The sequence below is a fragment of the Prunus dulcis genome, chromosome 4 (assembly GCF_902201215.1).
Source record: "Prunus dulcis chromosome 4, ALMONDv2, whole genome shotgun sequence".
In the NCBI taxonomy this organism is placed as follows: Eukaryota; Viridiplantae; Streptophyta; class Magnoliopsida; order Rosales; family Rosaceae; genus Prunus; species Prunus dulcis.
The window spans coordinates 7,747,603-7,767,547 of NC_047653.1; the positions used below are offsets into that span (position 1 = coordinate 7,747,603).

A 19,945-nucleotide genomic window follows, 5' to 3' on the forward strand; every position below is an offset into this window, starting at 1 on the left:
CTTCAAAGAGCTTTGTATTAGAGCACCTTGACTGGTTTATTTGGTCCCAAGCAAATAGCAATCTTCAAAGCTACAATGCTAATTTTATAACTGAAGTGTATTGAGCCCAAGTGAGAGCACTAGGAAGATCTTTAGAAACCAAATTTCTATCATCACTGGGATCTTTGATTAGAAGATAACTCATTTTATTACTTTCCAATAATAAAATAAAATGACTGCCAATGGCTTAACCAAATCAGCTGCAACGTCGGCAAATGATATCATGGAGGAGGCTAGGAGGAAGAAGCATTGTGCACATGCCATGCAGAAGCCAGCATTATGGGCCTGCCTTTCCATCCAAGGAGGAGGCAACCCTTCTCAGTAGCCAAAGTATACCCATCGCAGCCATAAACAGATAGCATCATCCTTGCTTGACTTGTACACTTCAACCCCATCACTTGAAACCCAGCGCGGCCTAATTGCCTTCTCCATTGGTCTGCCCTTTCGTGCCTCTCGATCCGATTTAAGCCCTCAAAAGCAACAATGTTTCTAATTTCGTCGGCGAAGTGCTGCCTCTCTATCTTCATCCTCTGAGGGCTATTTCGTGGGAGGCTAGCCTCGAGTGAGTCGAAAATGGCAGAATAAAAGTGAAGAGACTCGAGGAATCTCCCAAGGAAAAATGGCCCATTATGATTTGCATCTTGTTCCACCAATGTAAGAACAGTTGGACCTAATTTCTTCAAAGCTTGGAGGATTGCCTTCAGAAAGCCTCTACTCTCTTTAACATACTTATGCAAGTGCATGATGCTATTGACAAATAATGCTTCTCCTTCTCTCAAGTCCAGGTTCTCTCTAGTTAGAAGTGATGGTTTTACTGGTTCTGATATCATGTTGAATTCTGTTGGTATGCCTAGTGAGCTAGCCTCCTCCACCAGGGCTTTCATGCCGGCTTCAAGTTCAAACACATTGTGATCTTCAACGAGTCCCGTGATTCGGAGCTTCTTAGGCGGGCCCTCCGGCCTTGATGCCAGGGTTCTTATCAAGGATGGCCACTGAAGAGTGTGTTCCATTCCCAAATCAATGATGTGCAGGTTTTCCTCCCCTTGTGCTGCTTGACATATAGCTTCATTTGCAACCATGAAGCCAAAAGCTATGTAAGGAGTTGTTTGGTTAAGGAGTTGAAAAGCTTCCAATTTCTCCTCCCTAGAGGTCAAAGAGACATCCATAGTATCATTGTTGAATGTACCATTTATATTGACATTATGAAGAAGAGAAAGCCTTGACCTCAATCCCATTGCAAAGCAGGATGAGACTCTCTGCAAAGAATCACCCCAAGGACTAACTGAAGCCCAAATTTGGCTGAGCAAAGATTCTGCAAGTTTGGTGTCCCTGCAGCCCACAGCCTCAGCACAAGCCAACAACATGTGCACCAAGTGAAGCCCTTGGTCCACTCCATGGGTCACCTCTTCAACACTAGGCACCATATTAGTTTCTCCAACTCCAAAATCCTCAGCCAAGCCACCCATCTCCATGTCATCTCCTTCCATCATCATCAGAACATCTCCATACATATCATCCACCATTGAAAATGTCTCCATCCCATCTTGATCATAGTAATCAAAACCTTGTTGCTTCTCCAAGGATTGAATATCATCATCCCTACAATGATCCATATTGATGAAGCTGTCAACAAAGTCATCTACCTCTGAGGCTGGCAAGCAAGGAGGGCTTGTGGTCTCAGAGGGTGAAGAAAACTCAATCTCATTCAGTATTTCCTCCCATTCTCCTCCTTGTTCTTGCTGAACTCTTGCTGGACAAAACCTTCGAATGGCGAGATCGTGGTTGAGACTCTCATGGAAGGGGAAAGAGAGCCAACCATTGAAGTCTTCCATTGCTAGCTTTTGGAGGAGATTGAGGGGAGAGAAGAGTAAGGCAATAAAAGAGATTAGAGATCTTAGGAACTTGGATGGTTCCCCTACTCACAGTGTGTAAAATGGCTGTTCCTTTATTTACTATGCTGAGCTAGAATATTCCCTTTGTTTTGAGGTGATGGGCAATGATCTCTCCTACAAAATAAACTACTCTATGGAGAGCAATGGTTAGATATATATATATATATATATATATATAAGGTGAAAATAATACATTTTCGTAGATGTGACCCCAAAAAAACACCGCTGATTCTTGCAGATGGGTTGCTGAGGTTTGACATTTTGAGACATTAAAAAATCTCACCATGTTTCTATGCATCATATTTGGCTTCCTCCTCAAAGGGAACTAAGGTGGAAACAGCAAGTTTTTTCTTGTTATTGGATGTAGAAAGGTTCAAGGAATATGAATTTGTGCTGCAAATTTAGTAGCCGGCCTTGAAAGACAAACAGTTTGGGATTTTTGGGTCGGTAACCTCAACCAAGATGTGGGCTCCACAGTTTATGATTTAGTGTCATTTGTTGTTTGTCTCTAAGTCATTCTCAGCTTGGTCGGCCAACAAGCAATGAGACATAGGAGGTGGCTTCTGGTTGCAACCAATTTGGTTTGCTTCGTGTTTATTATCTAGACGACTAGGTTATAGCATGCCAAGCCAACCCCTCAGCAGCTCATAATTATGTATGGTCAGTTGCTAATACAGAAGAAGGTGGTGGATAGTAAATTTATATCTTGCCATTTTAAAAACAAAATGAAGTCGTTTAGAGAATGTGGGATTTTACCAAGTATTAAGGAACTCATGTCTTCCTCTAGCAAATCTATGCTTCTTTATTTTTTTTGGTTGCTGGTTTTGCTTTTTGTTGATGTGAAAATTTGGATCAACGGTCAAGATTGAATCAAGCAATCACAATCACACACACAAACACAAATTGTGAAGGGTTACAACTTAAATGGAGGCTTGAGAGCGTTTTGAGAGTGAACAAGGGCATTACAAAGAGGAGTGAGTCCTTGCATAGTGTCATGCCTTGTCCACTTGTGTGCTTTTGGATTTGGGCTCACCCAGTGGTTGGACCAACTAACCACACAAACACTTTTGTTGTTGTAGGTGCCCCACAATCATATTGTTTTTCTTTCTTTTTTTGGGTCAAAACCCCACAATCGTATTGTTAAATGCCTCATCTTTAGAGATAGCCCGTTATCCATTAACCAAACAAAAGGTGTGGGCTTAGCACCTGGGGTTGGGGAAAATGGAAAAGCGAGCCTAGGATAACGGAAGAGGGAATTGAACTTAAGACTTCCCACAACTATGTTTTAATAGAATTTTTAAAGACAAGTTTATCCATTTAGGGCTCGTTTGGTACGGCGGACTGTCATAGACTGGACTAAATCCTGGGACTGTATTGGATTAGCTCGGATTGGCTTAAGCTGGATTAAGTACTGACCTACGTTTGGTGCAGCGTCGGACTAACAAGCTGGATTGTAAAAATAGTGAAGACCTACGTTTGGTGTTGTGTCGGACTAAAAAATGATTATTGTAATATTAAAATTCAATTAGGGATTTTGACATGAAAAATATTTAAATTCAATTAGGAATATTAAATTGGGGCTGATGTGTGAAATAAATAAAAAATAAAAAATCTTTAAAAATATTATAAAATTAAAACATTAAAAAATTAAAAAAGGAAAAAAAACACATTCTCTCCCTTCCTCATCCTTCCACACACACTCTCTCTCTCTCTCTACCTTTCTTTCATTGCCGACCTTGAACCAGCCCCAAGAGATCTAGTGTCGACCCACCCACATACACCCGCCCCGACCTGGACCTAATGCCAATAGATCCACTCCTTCCCAACCTACTCTCCCTGCTGCCTGAAGAACCTGAGCTGGGTCCCCGCCAATTCGATCAACAACTCAAGAGCCTCCTGCATCGTGGCCTCGTTGTCGTTGTTCAAAGCCTCCATCAACATCCTCATCACCACTGTAATCTTGTAAGCCCAATTGAAATATGAAAACTTGAAATTTTGAGCCTAAATTGAAATCTGAAAAGTCAATATATATTTATATATGTTACTGACCTAAATACACCATAAACAGCAAGGGAAAAGGTAATGGCCTTCGAGGTGCAAGCTCTGGCTTTGGTGTTTAGGCTTCTCCATGTGAGAAAAAGAGGAGAGAAGAAGAGATTGGAGGTTGTGACGGTTCTGTGTTGGTCGGACTCGCCTATTCAGAATAGCACGCTCGCTATTTTGCGAACTGCATTTTGTCCTCACTATATTGGACGAGCGAGTACCGTGTTTTTTACACTGTTGGATTGTAGAATCCCATTTAAGTTAGTCCCCCCTTTTACCAAACATGGGTTGCAAGTGTTATTTAGTATAGTCCAGTCCAGTGAGGCATACCAAACACACCCTTAAAAGATTATTTGAAAACACTTTTTTTTTTTTTTTTATATACAAGCAATATTGAATGAGAGGGAATCGAACCTAAGACCTCAAATGTAGTGGTAAATATTTTTAACTGTTTGAGTTACAATCCCCTTGCATTTAAAAGCACTCCAATTATAAAAAGAATTAGCCCCAATTTCAAAATATAAAAGTGCATATGTGGGTTAGGTTCGTTGACTAAGCAATGTGCATGTCTCTTGCATATGAATTCAATTCCCTCCCCCGTATATTAAAGTAGTTTAAAATATCACATTGTTAAAAAAAAATTCAAAAATATAAGTAAAATTGAAATATTGCATCTCAGTCCCGATCTTTTGGATCACAGGAGTTCAAGAGATTTTGGTCACCACCATTGGATATTAATCTAATGATTCAAAAAAGTTTCTTAAAAGGAGTGTAAGAGTGAGTGAACCGTTGAATTTACATCCAACGATAAATGACCACAAATCTCTTAGATTCTTGTAATCCAAAAAATCAGGACTGTATTACATCTAGCCTTCAATAAGAAAAATTCATAAATCCGTAGTGTATATCTAATCCGATTTCCTCCAAAATGTAACCGAAAAAAGGCACAGCTTGAATGCCAGTACAGCTTGCACAAGTCTGTCACCTGCCTGAACATGACAATGTTTTAAAAAAAATAAATAAATAAAAAGTCTGTCACGTGAACATGACAATGGTCAATAGACTCCCAAGTGAATGGGACCCTTTTAGTCACGTGATCTCATGAGATTGCTCCACGTCCCTCCGCTTGCTTATCTGGACAAAGCTATCTTTCCAAAAATACCCTCACATAATAAGCTGTCTTTTTCTTCAGACGTCACAGTGGTATACGTGAGCATCCTTTTCTACTGCAACTCCAGTGGCTTTTCGCCACGTGTCAGTTCTGAACATAACTCCTCGAATAGTCAGAACTCTCAGTGTTGGAAACGTGTCAACCTAACGATGCTCTCAGAAGAACTCTCTCTGTCTCTCTCTCTGTCTCTCTCTCTCCCCTAAAAGACCCAACATTTCAAACTTTCTGTGTCCCTCCTTTTTAACTCTCACACACTCTCTCTAAATTTCTCTCTCTTAGGGTTTCTGCCAAGGACAAGGTTCAGCTAAGCTTTGATGGGTAAGTCTTAATTCTACTTTCTTTTTGGGGGTTCTTGAGAAATTTCATTGTTAGATCGTTTGTTGGGTTGCTATTTTCTATGTATCCTCTGTTCAGTTGCTGGGAATTTCAGGCAAGAAAAAGGGAAAATCTTCCATTTTTGTGTTTTTATGTTGTTATAGATTATATAATAATTAGTGGCTTCACTTAAGTGGATAATGGAAAGAGAATTATAATTTTAGCTGTATGTGTCATTTTATATAAATTCCTCAGCAACCAAATAGTGCTTTAGGGGTTTGGATGTGGTAAGATGAAATTGAGCACTTCCTGTTTCCTCTTTTAATTGTTTGTTTACAAAAGTTGCATCTTTTGGTTAAAAGATTGATATTATTCAAGCTTTACTTGTTAGAAACTTGAAGGCATGCAGTTGGCAACTGCCTGTTTATTTTGCATGATGGTTCATGATAACTTAGTTTTAGGCTGATTTTGAGATTTGATATGATAGGTTGATATTATTTGCATTATCTTCTTTTTCTTCTTCTTCTTTTATTTTTATTTTTATTTTAAATAAAGGTTCTAGTGTGTATATTGTTTGTGTTGCCAATGGCTTTTGCCTTTTGGTTATGTATATGTGATTCTATGTATGCTACATGCATGTGTCGAAAAATGTCATAAAACAATTTGGCAAGAATGATGTTAGTGAAGGAATGGCGGTGGTCATTTTTCCTTGATAAGCAGGGAATATTGACTAGTTTGGATCTGTGTGGGTTTAAATGTATCAATTGTTTCCATTGGTATGTAACAGGGAAAAAAAGATGACTTAGAAAAATTAAAATTCTGAAATTAGCTAGCCGTGGCCTAGGCATTTGGGGGTTAAGCTTGTATAGAGTGCATTAATGAATGGAAACAGAACTCGGTTTATTGGAGAGACTTATGACTTTAAATGAAGCTTATTGCATATCTGAGTTTTCCTTCACCAATCCGAAGTTCTCCCCAGCTTTTGGTAATTTCTCCACATTAGTATTCAAAGAACTACAACCCTGACTATCCCTTTGAAACAGGAGTTAGAGATGGTTGAAACAATTTGGTTTTGGTGAAAAAGTGATGATTGATGTTTACGATATTTTAATGTATTCCGTATTTATTTGAATATTTAAGAAAAGTGTGACTCAAACTTCGTTTGACCTTAGAATGATTATGCTCTGTCAAAACCATTTATTCTGCATCAAAGAGAGGAAAAATGTGTTTAATTAGGACCTATAATAGATGCTAAAGTTCATGAGTTGCTGATGTACTGATGTAGAGTGGAATGAGTTTTTTTGTTTCCTCCCAACTCAGGAGAATGAAAGAGGAGTTCTTTTAGCATTCTCTTTGTGCAGGTGGTTTTTATTCTTGTCTTGTAGAGGTCCAATATATTTTAATTTGTTTTATTCATTTGTTTTATTCTTTATCCAGCATTGTGATTAGGTAACATTAAGAACAAGAAAGATACTTTCCTGTAATTAACCATGAATCACTCAGAACAAACACTACAGCAACAGCAACAGGAGCAACACCATCAGCAGCAGCCTGTGGTGGGTGTTGTGGCAAGTGGAGGCCAAATGACATATGCACCTCCTTCCTATCAAACTGCTCCTATGGTAGCTTCGGGAACTCCTGCTGTGGCCGTCCCTTCCCCAACACAGCCCCCTGCCTCTTTCTCTAATTCCTCGCATCAGATTGCCTACCAGCAAGCCCAGCATTTCCACAACCAACAGCAGCAGCAACAACAGCAGCAGCTTCAAGTGTTCTGGGCCAACCAAATGCAAGATATTGAACAAGCATCTGACTTCAAGAATCACAGCCTTCCACTTGCAAGAATTAAGAAAATAATGAAAGCTGATGAGGATGTTCGAATGATATCTGCTGAGGCTCCAGTGATATTTGCAAAGGCATGTGAAATATTCATCCTGGAGCTGACTTTGCGCTCATGGATTCACACAGAGGAGAACAAAAGGAGGACGTTACAAAAGAATGATATTGCAGCTGCTATTTCGAGGACTGATGTCTTTGATTTTTTGGTTGATATTATCCCAAGAGATGAGTTGAAAGAAGAGGGACTTGGAGTGACTAAGGCTACAATCCCGGTGGTGGGCTCCCCAGCAGATATTCCATACTATTATGTACCACCACAACATCCTGTGGGAGCTCCTGGGATGATCATGGGGAAGCCAGTGGATCAAGCGGCAATCTATGCTGCTCAACAGCCTCGACCACCTATGGCTTTCATGCCATGGTCTCAGCCTCAACCTCAGCAGCCGCAGCAACAGCAACAGCAACAAGAAGCCCAACATCAGCAGACAGATACTTAATGTTAATGATTCTGGCCAAGCTGTTCTCAAAGCTATTCCCAGGCATAGCTTCTTAATTGTTAGAGATGAGTTTTAATACCGTTGGATTAGTTGGCGATTGTGATGCAGTGGATTGTGCAGTGAGCTAATGTTAGGTTGTATTGTGTATGTGCTTGTATTGCTTCTGATTCGAAAATTGACCTTAATTGTGTGTTTATTATCTCGGCCCTTTCTTATTTGGCCTAGTTTGTTCTTAAATTAGTTTGCTTCAGCAGAGGATCAAGACAGCTTTAGAAGCTTGAAAATTGACTGGAAAATATTTTTATAGTGCTTTTGTTTGTTATGATGCTACTTTGGCTGCTGTGAATATTTTGCCAACATATCTGAACTTCATCTTGCATCATTGTTCTTTCTAGGTATTCTTGGGTGGTTCCATCTTCCATGGTGCCTGGTTGGCCAAATTAGCTATTCGCTTAGTGGTACTTCTCTTCTTAATATTGGAATAATTCCCGAGTTTGAATTTCCCATTAAAAGAATATTGAAAAAAGAAGTACTACTAGGACTAGTTGGTCCTTCTTTAGCCTAATTAACCAAAAAATAAAAAATCTATACCTTGAGTTAATTTCACAGAAGAATAAGAAGAATAAAATCGTAATTATATATATTTTATTAATGTGAATTGGATGACTTCAAATCGATGTATTCATCATTTATGGCAGAAAAGTAGGAAAAAACAAAGGTGAACCCAAGCAAAGATTCAAAAATCAAAATTCATTGAAAGGAAAAAATATATATATATATTGAACAACAACAATATCTCGTCAATAGAATCCCCACAAAATATCACGACACATACGATAAATTCAATCTCAACGAATAACGGTCAGCGTACGTGCACCAGATTTCGCTCCCTCTCTCCCTCTGTTTCAAAACCGAAGCAAGTAAAAAACCTTCCAAAAATGGCTTCTTTGATTTCATTTCGATTTCCAAAAATCTTCCACATTGAATTAGCTCTATATTTTCCATTTACAAACCTCCAAAAAACCATCTTCTTGATTTTTTTTTTCATCTTTTGAAATCCCTAGGGTTTAATTCACCATTAACTCAAAACTTCAAAGGCTTGGGCTTTTCTTGCTCTGTTTTTCCCCTGTTTCTTCCTAAAACCATAAACCACCCCACACCAATCCAAACCCAATTCAAAAAAAATCAATCCAGAGTTTTTCAATCTGTTCTTCTGCAGTACATTTGAAATCTGCTGCTCTGTTTTCTATTGTGCTCTCTCTCTCTTTCGCTCTCTCAAGATTTTGTAAGTGGTTGTATTGCATTTTTCTCGATGATTAATGCTTGTGTGGTTTTTATGTGATTCTCTTTTAAGGGCTCTCTTTGAGTTTACATGGGCAGTTCATGATTTGCTAGAACAATCTATAACCACCTTTTCTGTTTGAGGACTAGTAAAGCTTGATTTGCTTGAAAATGTTGAGATTTATATTGATCATCATTTTCTTTGTTTGAGCTTTGTGGTTGTTCTTAGAATGTTCATATTGGTTCTTCATTATTTCTTGGAAAAAATAAATGTCAGGCTCCATTGAGGAAAATTGCTACTCTCTCTCTCTCTCACAATTGAGAAATATATCCAAAACTCATTTAGGAAGTGGTCTTCTTAAAGCTGACTATGTGCATCAAATGGCTTTGCAATTTAGTTTTATTCCGTATGATTTTATTCTGTTTTTGTTATCCATTTGGTTCTAAGACTTGGACAATCTTGCAGTCTGAACATATGGCTAACCAGAAACCACCAAAAGAAGATTTTTCCCTCAAGGAAACCTCGCCGAACATCAGTGGCCGGAGGGTCTCCACTGGCCCCATGACCGCCTTTGACCTCGTGGAGCACATGCAATATCTGTATGTGAGGGTTGTGAAAGCTAGAGGTTTGCCGGCTATCGCTGACCCTTATGTTGAGCTGAAGCTTGGGAACTACAGGGCAATCACAAGACCCATGATAAAAAACCCAAACCCAGAATGGAACCAAGTGTTTGCTTTTTCGAAAGACAGAATTCAGGTTGTCAGTGTGGAGATTTTGGTGAAGGACAAGGCTATTGTTGCAGAAGGTGGGGATCATAGAACCATTGGGAAGTTTGCTTTTGCATTGGTCGAGGCTCCCGCTAGAGTTCCCCCGGATAGTCCATTGGCGCCGCAATGGTATATGCTGGAGGATAAAAACAAGGCTAGGATTGGAGGGGAGTTGATGCTGTCATTTTGGATTGGGACACAGGCAGATGAGGCCTTTCCTGAGGCTTGGCATGCTGATGTGGCTGCGGTAAGCGGTGATGGTGTTTCAAGCACTCGTTCCAAGGTATATCTTTCACCTAGGCTTTGGTACATGAGAGTTAATGTGATTCAAGCTCAGGATCTTGTGCTTAAAGACAAGAACAAAACAACACCAGAGTTTTTTGTGAAAGCTCAATTTGGGAATTTGATCTTGAGAAGTGGAGTCTCTCCAAATAAGACTGTGAACCCTACATGGAATGAGGATCTAATGTTTGTTGTAGCAGAGCCGTTTGATGATCCTTTGGTGGTGAGTGTGGAGGAGAAATTGAACAATAACAAGGAAGAATCCATGGGGAGGATTGTGGTTCCTTTAGGGGATGTTGCGAAGAGGAATGATGCTGCTGCTGCTGCTCCCAAGTGGTATAATCTCGGGATGGTTGAAGTGGCTGCGGGTGTGCAGAAGGAGGTGAAGTTTGCCAGCAAGGTCCAAATGAGGGTCAGTTTGGATGGAGGGTACCATGTTCTTGATGAGCCTGCTCACAGCACCAGTGATCTTAGACCAACAGCAAAGATACTGTGGAAACCACCAATTGGGGTTTTGGAACTGGGAATCTTGAATGCAACTGGATTATCGCCGATGAAGCCTAAGAATCAGGTTGACGCGTATTGCGTGGCTAAGTATGGCATGAAGTGGGTTCGAACAAGGACGGTTGTTGATAGTTCGTCTCCAAAGTGGAATGAGCAATATACTTGGGAAGTATATGATCCATGCACAGTCATTACTATTGGAGTTTTTGACAATGGAAATTTGCAGGATAAGGCTGCTATGGATTTAAACATTGGGAAGGTAAAGATTCGGCTTTCCACTCTCGAAACTGATAGGATTTACACACATTCTTATCCTCTTGTGGCTTTACAACATTCCGGGGTGAAGAAGATGGGCGAAATCCAATTGGCTGTGAGGTTTTCTTGTCCAAACATGCTTAACTTATTGCAATTATATTCACAGCCTCTGTTGCCGAAAATGCATTACGTCCTCCCACTATCTATTTACCAGCTTGCTAGTTTAAGACACCAAGCCGCTTTGATTCTCTGGTTGAGGCTGAGCCGTGCTGAGCCACCTTTAAGGAAAGAGGTTGTAGATTGTATGTTGGATGCCACCGCACATCTCTGGAGCTTTCGAAGAGGCAAGGCCAATTTCGACAGGATCATCAAACTTTTCGATGGTCTCGTTGCGCTTTTCAAATGGTTTGATCAAATACGCAAATGGACTAATCCGCTTGCCTCAGCACTTGTCTACATTACCTTTGTGTTTGTGCTTTGTCAACCTGGTTTGACAATCGCCGCGGCATTTTTGTGCTTGTCTTTTCGAGGGGCTTTGAACTACCGAAAGAGGCCGAGACAGATTGCTCACATAGATACAGAACTGTCACATGCGTATGATGTACACCCAGAAGATTTGGATGAAGAGTTTGATTCATTTCCATCAAAAAAGACCGGTGATATTCTGAAGAGGAGATACGATCGGCTCCGGGGCATTGCAGGGAGGATCCAGGCAGTGCTTGGGGACATAGCAACTCAAGGGGAGAGGATGCAGTCTTTGCTCAGCTGGAGAGATCCAAGAGCCACAGCTCTGTTTGTGATATTCTGTTTGATTGTTGGGATAGTGTTTTGTGTTGTCCCTGCATGGTGGTTAGCTCTTTTTGCAGGAACTTATGTGATGAGGCCCCCATATTGGCGCATTAACATCCCTACATTCCCACAAAACTTCCTCAGGAGGATGCCAGCAAAATCAGATAGCATTTTATGAAGAGCTTTATAATCTGGTGACAGAATCATTTTTATCTTTTTTCTAATTTCTATAGTTCGAAATACGTCTAGGGAGATATTTTTTCTTGTTTAGTTTCTTCCCTACTCTCTTTTGTTTCCAAAACAGAAGTTGGTATTTGTGAATTGCATCTGTATGTTCTTATGGTTGTGGCAAGCAACATTATTAACCGTTGTTGAAAAAGTTACAAATACTCTATACAAAACGCAGTTTATCTAACTTGATTTTTTTCCTTTTTATGGTTCACATAATTCCAAAACAATATTTTGACTCCCTTCCCAAAAGATAGAATTACATACCAATTTAACGTGAGTTAGGCCGCCAGTTGGTTTAAGTAGTGAGCTGATTCTTTACATTCAAATTTTGTCACACACCAAAACTAAGATGTGATATAATGAAATTAAAAAGTGAATAAATGACAAATAAAAGCATAAGAGTAGAAGGATTAATGAAAAAATATATTTAAAATGTATTGTTGTCACAAAATGATCATGTAGCATTAAAATTTGTTTCGAAACATGCTTTTTTTTCTTCCTTTGGAACGACCGCACAATTAAACAAGGCGTAGAAAGCATCATTAAAACAAATTCAAATATTTTATTGTTCAAATCCCCCTACCTCAATTCAATGTGATGCTGCTTCACTTCCCAATTTGTTCACCAACTTGCTCCTCAATAGCTCATTTCTCTTTTTCGAAAAATCTTTGTTCATCATGCACTGTCTCAAACTACATACTTTTGCAAAACATCTTCCTAAGCCTTATTTTTATAATTATTTTCTCTTTGGAGCATTTTCTCAAACACAAGAGTACCCAAGAAGAACTCAACTATTAATTCTCTCAATCATTAAATCAACTCCAAACTTCTAATCCAAGATTTCTTAACCAAGTTCAGCACATCCCAAAACGCATCAACATAAATCAGTCAAGACATGCATGGAAGAAATTCACATATACCAACAATCTACAAGTGTGCACTTGAAAATTAAATTTCTTTATTTAAAATGGAACCCCAAAAAAAAAAAATTAAGCTGTAATTTTTCTTCTATTCATCCATTCACTACCGATCTTCCCCATTTTTACCTTCACAGAAATTAACCCTACCCCTAATTCCAACATTAAAAGAAAAAAAAATAGCAACTTTCTTTTCAATTCATTTCTTTTTTCTTTTTCTTTTTTTATCTGTGTGTGGTCAATTTCAATTAGAATTTACTGTAGAGTAAATTTGCTCAGTCCTCATCAACTCCTTCAAAAGCCCAAGCATACTCTTCGCGGAGCTTCTGCTCTTCTTCAGGCGTGAAATCGTTCTCGACTCCGAACAGCTTCCTCACGTACTCAACGCTCTTGTTCTTGATCCGATCCGCCACGCACTGGTTCAGAACTTCGAGCAAATCATCGACGTGCAAGTAATCGGCGGCCAGGATCAGCTCCATGATGTGCTCGGTGGTCTCGTCCTTGACGAAGTCCTGGTAGAACAGCCGGAGCTCCTTCTTCGCATTCTCCTCGTGATCGGCCTTGCGCTTGAGCTCAAGCGTTTTGGTACAGAAATTGATGATCTTGACGAGCTCGACGCTGTTGACGTTGGGGATCGGCATCACCACTTCGCGCGAAACGCCTTCGTCTTGGAAGAACGCCTTGACGGTGTGAAACTCCATCGCGACGTTCTCTTCGATCTCGAAGACCTCGCCCTCGGAGGTCTTGAGCGAGATCTTCGTCTTCTCCCCGTCCGGCGCGGCGTCGTTCTTCTCCTCCTCGGCCGACATGTCGTTTCAGGAGAGATTAAAAAAGGGGATTAGTGTTTGATTTGTGGAGATTATGAGAGGAATTTATAGGGAGGGCGGTTTGGGGGAAATGGAATTTGAAAAGTTAATTTCCAAATTAGGATTTGGTTGCTAAAAACATGACATTTATACAAATTCGACGAAAAATTAGGGAGAGCTGGAAGTGAGTGAGTGTGTTTAATCGTGTTCTCGCAAAAAAAAAAAAAATTTTGAAAATCACAGGCCCTGCAGCTACCCGGGAAAAGCTGTTTGTGGAGGAAGACCGGGTACGTGCATGACACGTGAACATGGCTTAAAAGAATTCAACACGTCCTACAAATTAGGAATTTTTTATCTTTAATTTTTTGGAAACCACAAAAATGAAGAACGAAAAAACACAAGGGAAAAAAAAGGTGTTCCTTCTTCTAGATTTACCTTCTTGAAAAATTGGGACTCTTAAAGAAACTTAATGAATGCATTCTTAGAACTCTTAAGTATACCATTAGAACAACAAACAAGGAATTTGGTAATATATGTGTGTTTGTATAATTTAATCAAAGTGTTAATAGCATTATATATGTTCTAGTATTTGTTGTACTATAAAGTTTGTAGGTATATATGTGTGTGTATATACACATACGCATATGTATGTATCTTAGTATATAAATATCAGAAATAATAGTAGAAGTGTTAGTTTAGTATTAGTGAGTGAATACTATACCTTCTCGTCACTCTTTAGGTATTTTTCAATTTCCGTATTGCAAAAACCTAATACCATAACAAAAACAAAAATGGATTATAATCGGTTGGTTTGGTTTTTACCAAACTTAACGTTTTCCCAAGTTCTACCATATATTTCGATTAAAAAAAAGCCAGTAATTAGTCAGTCTCATTATTTACTAAAACCAAACCAATTCTTTTTGGTATTTTGCTTTTGGGTTTTTCGATTTTAGATTATGAAAATTCATTACTATACCAAAATTAAAATTCGGTTGGTAACCGGTTGATTTGGTTTTCACCAAACCTAACATTTTTCTTAAGTTCTTCCATGTATTTCAGTTTGGTATTTTTCAATTTTGGATTTTTTTTCTCAATTTTGAATTGTAAAAAGCGATTTTCATACCCAAAAAAATCGGTTGGCAATCGATTGGTTTGGTTATTACTAAACCAAATGGCAACCTAACCGGTAAGAGAAATACCACTAAACATAAAGATAGGATAGTTACAAAAATACTTTGATGGAATTTGAGGGTAGTAGATCCGGACTCGCTAATCACAATTAAGTATCGAACTTACTATAAATATATAGGATTTTTAGTTGTTTACCCTATGAACTATCACCCTAATCGAACTTATCCCCCTGAACTAAAAAATCTGTCAATTTAGCACCCGAATGAAATGAATTCACTAATTTCACCCATACCGTAGATTCCAGATGATTTCATCGAAACTTCCAACAAAATTCACATGTGGGTTTGACTTGGCTTCGATGTGGGTCCCACTCATGTGAGGTCGAAAATGCCCTCTAGTTATATTCTACGTGAGCCTCACGTGTGAATTTTGACGGAACTTTGGATGAAATCATTTGAAATCTAACGATATGGGTGAAATTAGCGAATTTGTTTAATTCAAGTGCTAAATTGGCAAATTTTTTTAGTTTATGGGGTAAGTTCGATTAAGGTGATAGTTGGGTGAAACGGCAGAAAAGGCATATTGCTCAAAATATATATGGTCCTCTCATGTGTTTTGAGTCCAATCTTAAAATACCTCTAATAAAGGCCAGTTAGTATTCTTCACTTTTTCTACCTTGTACTTTTTCACATTAAAGTAATCTGAAATAAAAATAGTACGTATATTATCAAAGAAACTTAAAACTTACGACTTGAGACTTCAAATCAAATCCACCACCTTTCTTGGCAATCGTTTATATGGAAGTTTTTCTCCCCAATTAAGAAAACAACCCCCAACCCCATTTCCCAAATTTTCATTTTGTCCCCTTCGCAGAGTAAGCACTTCCCTCGCATGAAACCAGTTCTTTTCCTTCTTTAAAACCAAGAACAGGAGGGAAGGCCGAGCACAAAAGAGAGAAAAAAGCAGTAGGGACCGAGTGGGTTGAGGATTTTATTCAAATTGTGCCAAAGAAAGTTTCTTTCTTAAATTAAGTCACTTTTCTAGACATACAAAGCTTGACATTTTTTTTGGGAAGAAGATTTCATTCATAAGCTTGACACAATTAACAAAAACAAAATAGTAAGATGAAAAATAGATATTCTATGCTTGTATTAAACGCCTAAACTACAAAAAATGATACAATTGGCATTTTCATGTTGCATGGCCAAAGATCTTGTTGTAGATTTGAACCAGGAAAGCTCTATAATCCATATGAAGAGAGCGTAGAGGATGAAAGGTGGAGCCACTTATTTAGCAGATTTTTCTCTTCTCCTCTTCCTACTCCTTTTCTTCAATAAACCTTTCTCTGCTAGGGTATTTAGTTTTTGTTTTTTCCGTTCTTTTTCTTTCTCTTCAAACCCATCATCCACCATCTTCATCGCTGCAACACGCCTAGCCTTGTAAATCTGCAGATTGGAGGTGAAATACATAAGCTAACATTTCCAAACTAAAAAAGGACATTGACGAATAATTTTTCCACAAGCTTTACCAATCTAATAGCTGGTACATATATTTACTAAGGCAATACCTTGGTAATATCAGCAAGAACCTCATCCTCCTTGCACTCAAATTTCTCCATTTGTTTCCCAACAACATCTTCTATTTTATGAATGAGCTTTACATCATTCTGCAAAACACAATCTCCGTGTTTAAACAAAAATACTACTCTCTCTACAAATAAAAATCTTTATTTTTGTTTCAAACAAAAGAAAAGAAAATTAATAAAAAACCATCTTCCTCCCAGTTCTCAACAGTTAGAACTGTGAACTGCAAGTGAACGACCACCACAGATTTGTTGGGACCGGTGGAAACTAGGAAAGAGATTACTGAGCTACAAAATGCTAATTTTAACTCAATTCACAATGACCAAGTCTGCTACTTACTTGAGTAACAAGGCTGATAGCTAATCCTCCTCTGCCTGCTCTTGCAGTACGCCCCACGCGGTGAACATAATCCCTTGGATACCTGCAAGTAGATTGGCGATTAAATCCTACTTGAACTACATTTTCTACAGAGAGTAGCAATAATTAAAATCCATTGACGAATAAGACCTCGGAATGTCGTAATTGATTACTAGGTCAACTGTAGGAATGTCCAGACCACGACTGGCAACATCAGTTGCGAGCAACACAGGAACCTGTCCAGATTTGAATCGATGTAATGCAGCAAGTCTTAGAGACTGAGCTTTGAATGAATGCAATGCTGAAACTCTTTGATCAAGCTCCTCCAATAACAAACTCAAAAGGTGACAACTTCTGCTCACACATCATAAAATCATAGATTAATAATTAATTAATGATCTGTAAGTCAATTGGTTAGACATTCAACAAAAGAGCCACCCATGGCTCTATAACATAAGCACTAGAAGTAGAAGAGGCCGAGAAAATCCAGACAAAGATCTTAAAAGAAAGAATACCTGCAGGTTGAGACAAAAATAATGGCAGAGCGAACACCCATATCCTCAAGTTTAGACAAAATGTATACCAGATACACATCCTTCACATTTTGGGATATGAAAACATATTCCTGCTTAAGAGTGTCAACTGTCTTGAAACCTTCATATGCCTCGTAGAAGTATGCCTTATTTTTAGAAAGTTCAATCAGCGTTTGGAGGTCACTCGTCATTGTTGCAGAAAATAACAGAGTTTGCCGACTCTTTGGCAAGCACTGAAACACCACTCTCAACTCCTCTTCAAAGCCAGCATCCAATACTCTATCTGCTTCATCAAGAACTAGGAACTGAAAGAAAATGAAATAACCTATAACTATAAGAGCTGAGTTCGGAAATTCAGGGTGAGTATGACAAATAAAAACACCTTATGCTCCTCGTCCTGGATAACTAGTAAACAAGCAAAATCCATTGCAAATTTTTTATCTTCAAACCACCTTTTCATTAAAAATCCTAATCTTCCCATTATATATCCCTTTTCAAGTATCATCTACAAATCACCATTTCTTTAAATAAATAAAAAATCCTTAGCTTCCCATACATGATCCCATTTTCATAAAGAGGCCGAAATTTCGGATAAATAATTACAATTCCTAAATATTAAAACACCCACATTAACACACATCAAGAACAATTGAATTTCCAAATACTCAATACATTTCGCTTCACCACATTGCAAGCTAAAATAAGACCAATTACCTTGGTGTTGGAGAACACAAGAGGAATATCCGGATTCTGCTGAAGCAAGACCTTAACCCTTCCCGGCGTGGCAATCACCACATGCGGTCTAGCCATCAAGCTCTGAGCTTGGGTCAACATATCCATGCCTCCCACAATCACAGAGCACCGCAAGTGCAGAGACGACCCCAGACCCCTGAACTGCTCAGCCAGCTGGTACGCCAGCTCCCGAGTCGGAGTGATCACCAGCGCGAAAACCCCGAAAGGGTCCTCGGCGAGCCGCTGCAGTATCGGCAGCGCAAACGCCGCCGTTTTGCCACTGCCGGTCTGGGCAAGGCCCAGGACGTCCCGTCCCGCCAGGATTTTGGGGATACAGTGGGTCTGGACCGCCGTGGGCTTCCGCATACCGAGCTCGGTACATGTTCTCAGGACCCAGTCGGCGAGCCCGAGGTCGGAGAATGTGGCGGCGGAGTCAGTGTTAGGGTTTGTGGATTTTTCGATTTCGGTCTCAGTGCTGGAGGGGTCTGGCGTAGGAGTAGGGTTAGGGTTAGGGGTTTGGGAGGGTTTTGGGGTCTTGGGTCTGAATGGTTTGAAGAGAGGGAAGTCTATGTCGACTGTGTTTTCTTCTTCGTCCATGGTGTTTGGCTTCACTGAAAGTTGAGCGCTTGGGACGAAAGTTTTAACCTTTAACTTAGGGTGTGGCAGAAACGACACCGTCTGGCTGCTCCATTGTTAGCGCCAAAATGAAAATAATTTAATAATAAATAGAAAAATTTGTATAAATATCATCGTAATTTTGGACATGTAGATCATTACTACATGAATTTTTAATTTTTAATTTTAAACACAAGAATTTTGTAAAATATTACAATCCACCGTCTATATCTAACTGAGTTAAAGTCTAACTCGAATTTCTATTTTGTTTAAGTGTATTTCCATCAATTAATTATAATTTTAAACAATTTTAAAAAAGGGAGGGGCGAAAAAAGTTACCTAAGGATGGGCTTCCTTGCCCCCATCGATCCTATTATGTTTGGTCTAATGTATTCGTACTGTTGGTTTTGTGGTTTTCATCTTGATCAATTTGTTTATTTTTCGTTATTCAGTTTTGTCTTATGTATTAGCCTTGTTTATGCAACGGGAAGAGTATTTTCGACCAATAGCGTAAGAAAACGTGAGATAACTTTTTATATGTTATTGTATTATTGATTGGAGATTAAAAAACAGTGATATCCCTGCACTGGCGGACCCATAAATTTTTTAGCGGAGGTGTAAAATTGACTAAGTATGAAAAATGATTTTTCGGAATAATCATTTTCTCAAGATAATTTTTAGCGGCTTTTATTCCTTACACATCAAATAAGAAAACTTGATTTTATGGGATTTTAGTATGAAGTATATATTGACTTAATGAGTCATCATTTTTAGCATAAATCGTATTTTGCACTAAAATCGATTTTTTCATATTTTGATTTGGTGGAAACTTGATTTTCTAGTATTTTTATTTGAATCCAAATAGGGGTACTTCCTTATTTACATTGTAAACTTAAGTAAATGGAGTAATATAAAAATAAATTAAAGTAAAAGGACAAAAACATTTACTTAAAAGTTGAAAATGAAAATAAGGTAATTTATATACCAGTTGAGCAAAAGGGCAATTTGAAGCACCTACAATGATTTTTCCAATGAGAAAAGGTGCAGCTGCATCTCTTTACGCCTTAATGAGTCCGCCTCTGTATCCTCGTTACAAATTTTTCTACGTAATTACATAAGTAAGGCTTGGATTGGATAATTGGGGAAGAAGATAATTGGGTTGGGTTTTTCGAAGAGGTACCCTATGAGGATTGGAGGAGACAGATGGGGTGTTGATGGCGGCAAAGAGTCCAGCTGCCGTAGAAGTATTTGGGTCACTTTCCAATATGCTAATACAACTTTCCGATATACCAATATAAGATAAGTGGAATACCGTCATCTGTTACATGATGTAATGTAAGTTCTTACCTAGGTTGAGACTTGAGAGAG

At 38.8% G+C, this 19,945-nt stretch overlaps 5 protein-coding genes across 6 annotated transcripts; 2 read left to right on the plus strand and 3 right to left on the minus strand.

Annotated features, from left to right (window-relative positions):
- Positions 1–272: 272 nt before the first annotated feature.
- Positions 273–1,871, minus strand: LOC117624180 (GRAS family protein RAM1-like). The gene has a single exon (XM_034355321.1). The coding sequence runs from the start codon at positions 1,869–1,871 to the stop codon at positions 273–275; it is 1,599 nt and encodes a 532-aa protein (XP_034211212.1).
- A 3,353-nt stretch (positions 1,872–5,224) lies between these two features.
- On the plus strand, positions 5,225–8,118 carry LOC117624181 (nuclear transcription factor Y subunit C-2). Of its 2 annotated transcripts, none has more exons than XM_034355323.1 (2): positions 5,225–5,463; positions 6,898–8,118. In XM_034355323.1, exon 2 carries the CDS (start codon positions 6,951–6,953, stop codon positions 7,791–7,793), a length of 843 nt encoding a protein of 280 aa, XP_034211214.1. In that variant the 5' UTR covers positions 5,225–5,463; positions 6,898–6,950; the 3' UTR covers positions 7,794–8,118. The 2 variants fall into 2 exon arrangements, with proteins under 2 accessions (XP_034211214.1, XP_034211215.1); XM_034355324.1 differs by having other exon boundaries at positions 5,280–5,463; positions 6,964–8,118.
- Positions 8,119–9,549: 1,431 nt separating this feature from the next.
- Positions 9,550–11,916, plus strand: LOC117625234 (FT-interacting protein 3-like). The gene has a single exon (XM_034356840.1). It carries the CDS (start codon positions 9,550–9,552, stop codon positions 11,848–11,850), a length of 2,301 nt encoding a protein of 766 aa, XP_034212731.1. The 3' UTR covers positions 11,851–11,916.
- Positions 11,917–12,926: 1,010 nt separating this feature from the next.
- LOC117625760 (SKP1-like protein 1A) lies at positions 12,927–13,762 on the minus strand. Its single transcript, XM_034357307.1, has one exon. The coding sequence runs from the start codon at positions 13,627–13,629 to the stop codon at positions 13,096–13,098; it is 534 nt and encodes a 177-aa protein (XP_034213198.1). The 5' UTR covers positions 13,630–13,762; the 3' UTR covers positions 12,927–13,095.
- Positions 13,763–15,877: 2,115 nt separating this feature from the next.
- LOC117624797 (DEAD-box ATP-dependent RNA helicase 36) lies at positions 15,878–18,585 on the minus strand. Its single transcript, XM_034356248.1, has 6 exons — positions 17,945–18,585; positions 17,213–17,535; positions 16,848–17,051; positions 16,680–16,761; positions 16,325–16,423; positions 15,878–16,202 (listed from the first exon to the last, which is right to left on the minus strand). Exons 1-6 carry the CDS (start codon positions 18,557–18,559, stop codon positions 16,044–16,046), a joined length of 1,482 nt encoding a protein of 493 aa, XP_034212139.1. The 5' UTR covers positions 18,560–18,585; the 3' UTR covers positions 15,878–16,043.
- Between the last annotated feature and the right edge of the window lie 1,360 nt (positions 18,586–19,945).

Bases quoted from the DNA above. Each gene is read 5' to 3' on its own strand.
- LOC117624180 (XM_034355321.1), bottom strand. From the start codon at position 1,871: ATGGAAGACTTCAATGGTTGGCTCTCTTTCCCCTTCCATGAGAGTCTC.
- LOC117624181 (XM_034355323.1), top strand. From the start codon at position 6,951: ATGAATCACTCAGAACAAACACTACAGCAACAGCAACAGGAGCAACAC.
- LOC117625234 (XM_034356840.1), top strand. From the start codon at position 9,550: ATGGCTAACCAGAAACCACCAAAAGAAGATTTTTCCCTCAAGGAAACC.
- LOC117625760 (XM_034357307.1), bottom strand. From the start codon at position 13,629: ATGTCGGCCGAGGAGGAGAAGAACGACGCCGCGCCGGACGGGGAGAAG.
- LOC117624797 (XM_034356248.1), bottom strand. From the start codon at position 18,559: ATGGACGAAGAAGAAAACACAGTCGACATAGACTTCCCTCTCTTCAAA. The intron at 17,536-17,944 runs GTAATTGGTCTT...ATTTTCTTTCAG, and splicing joins TTGTGTTCTCCAACACCAAG to TTCCTAGTTCTTGATGAAGC. The intron at 17,052-17,212 runs GTATTCTTTCTT...ATGTGTGAGCAG, and splicing joins ATTTTTGTCTCAACCTGCAG to AAGTTGTCACCTTTTGAGTT.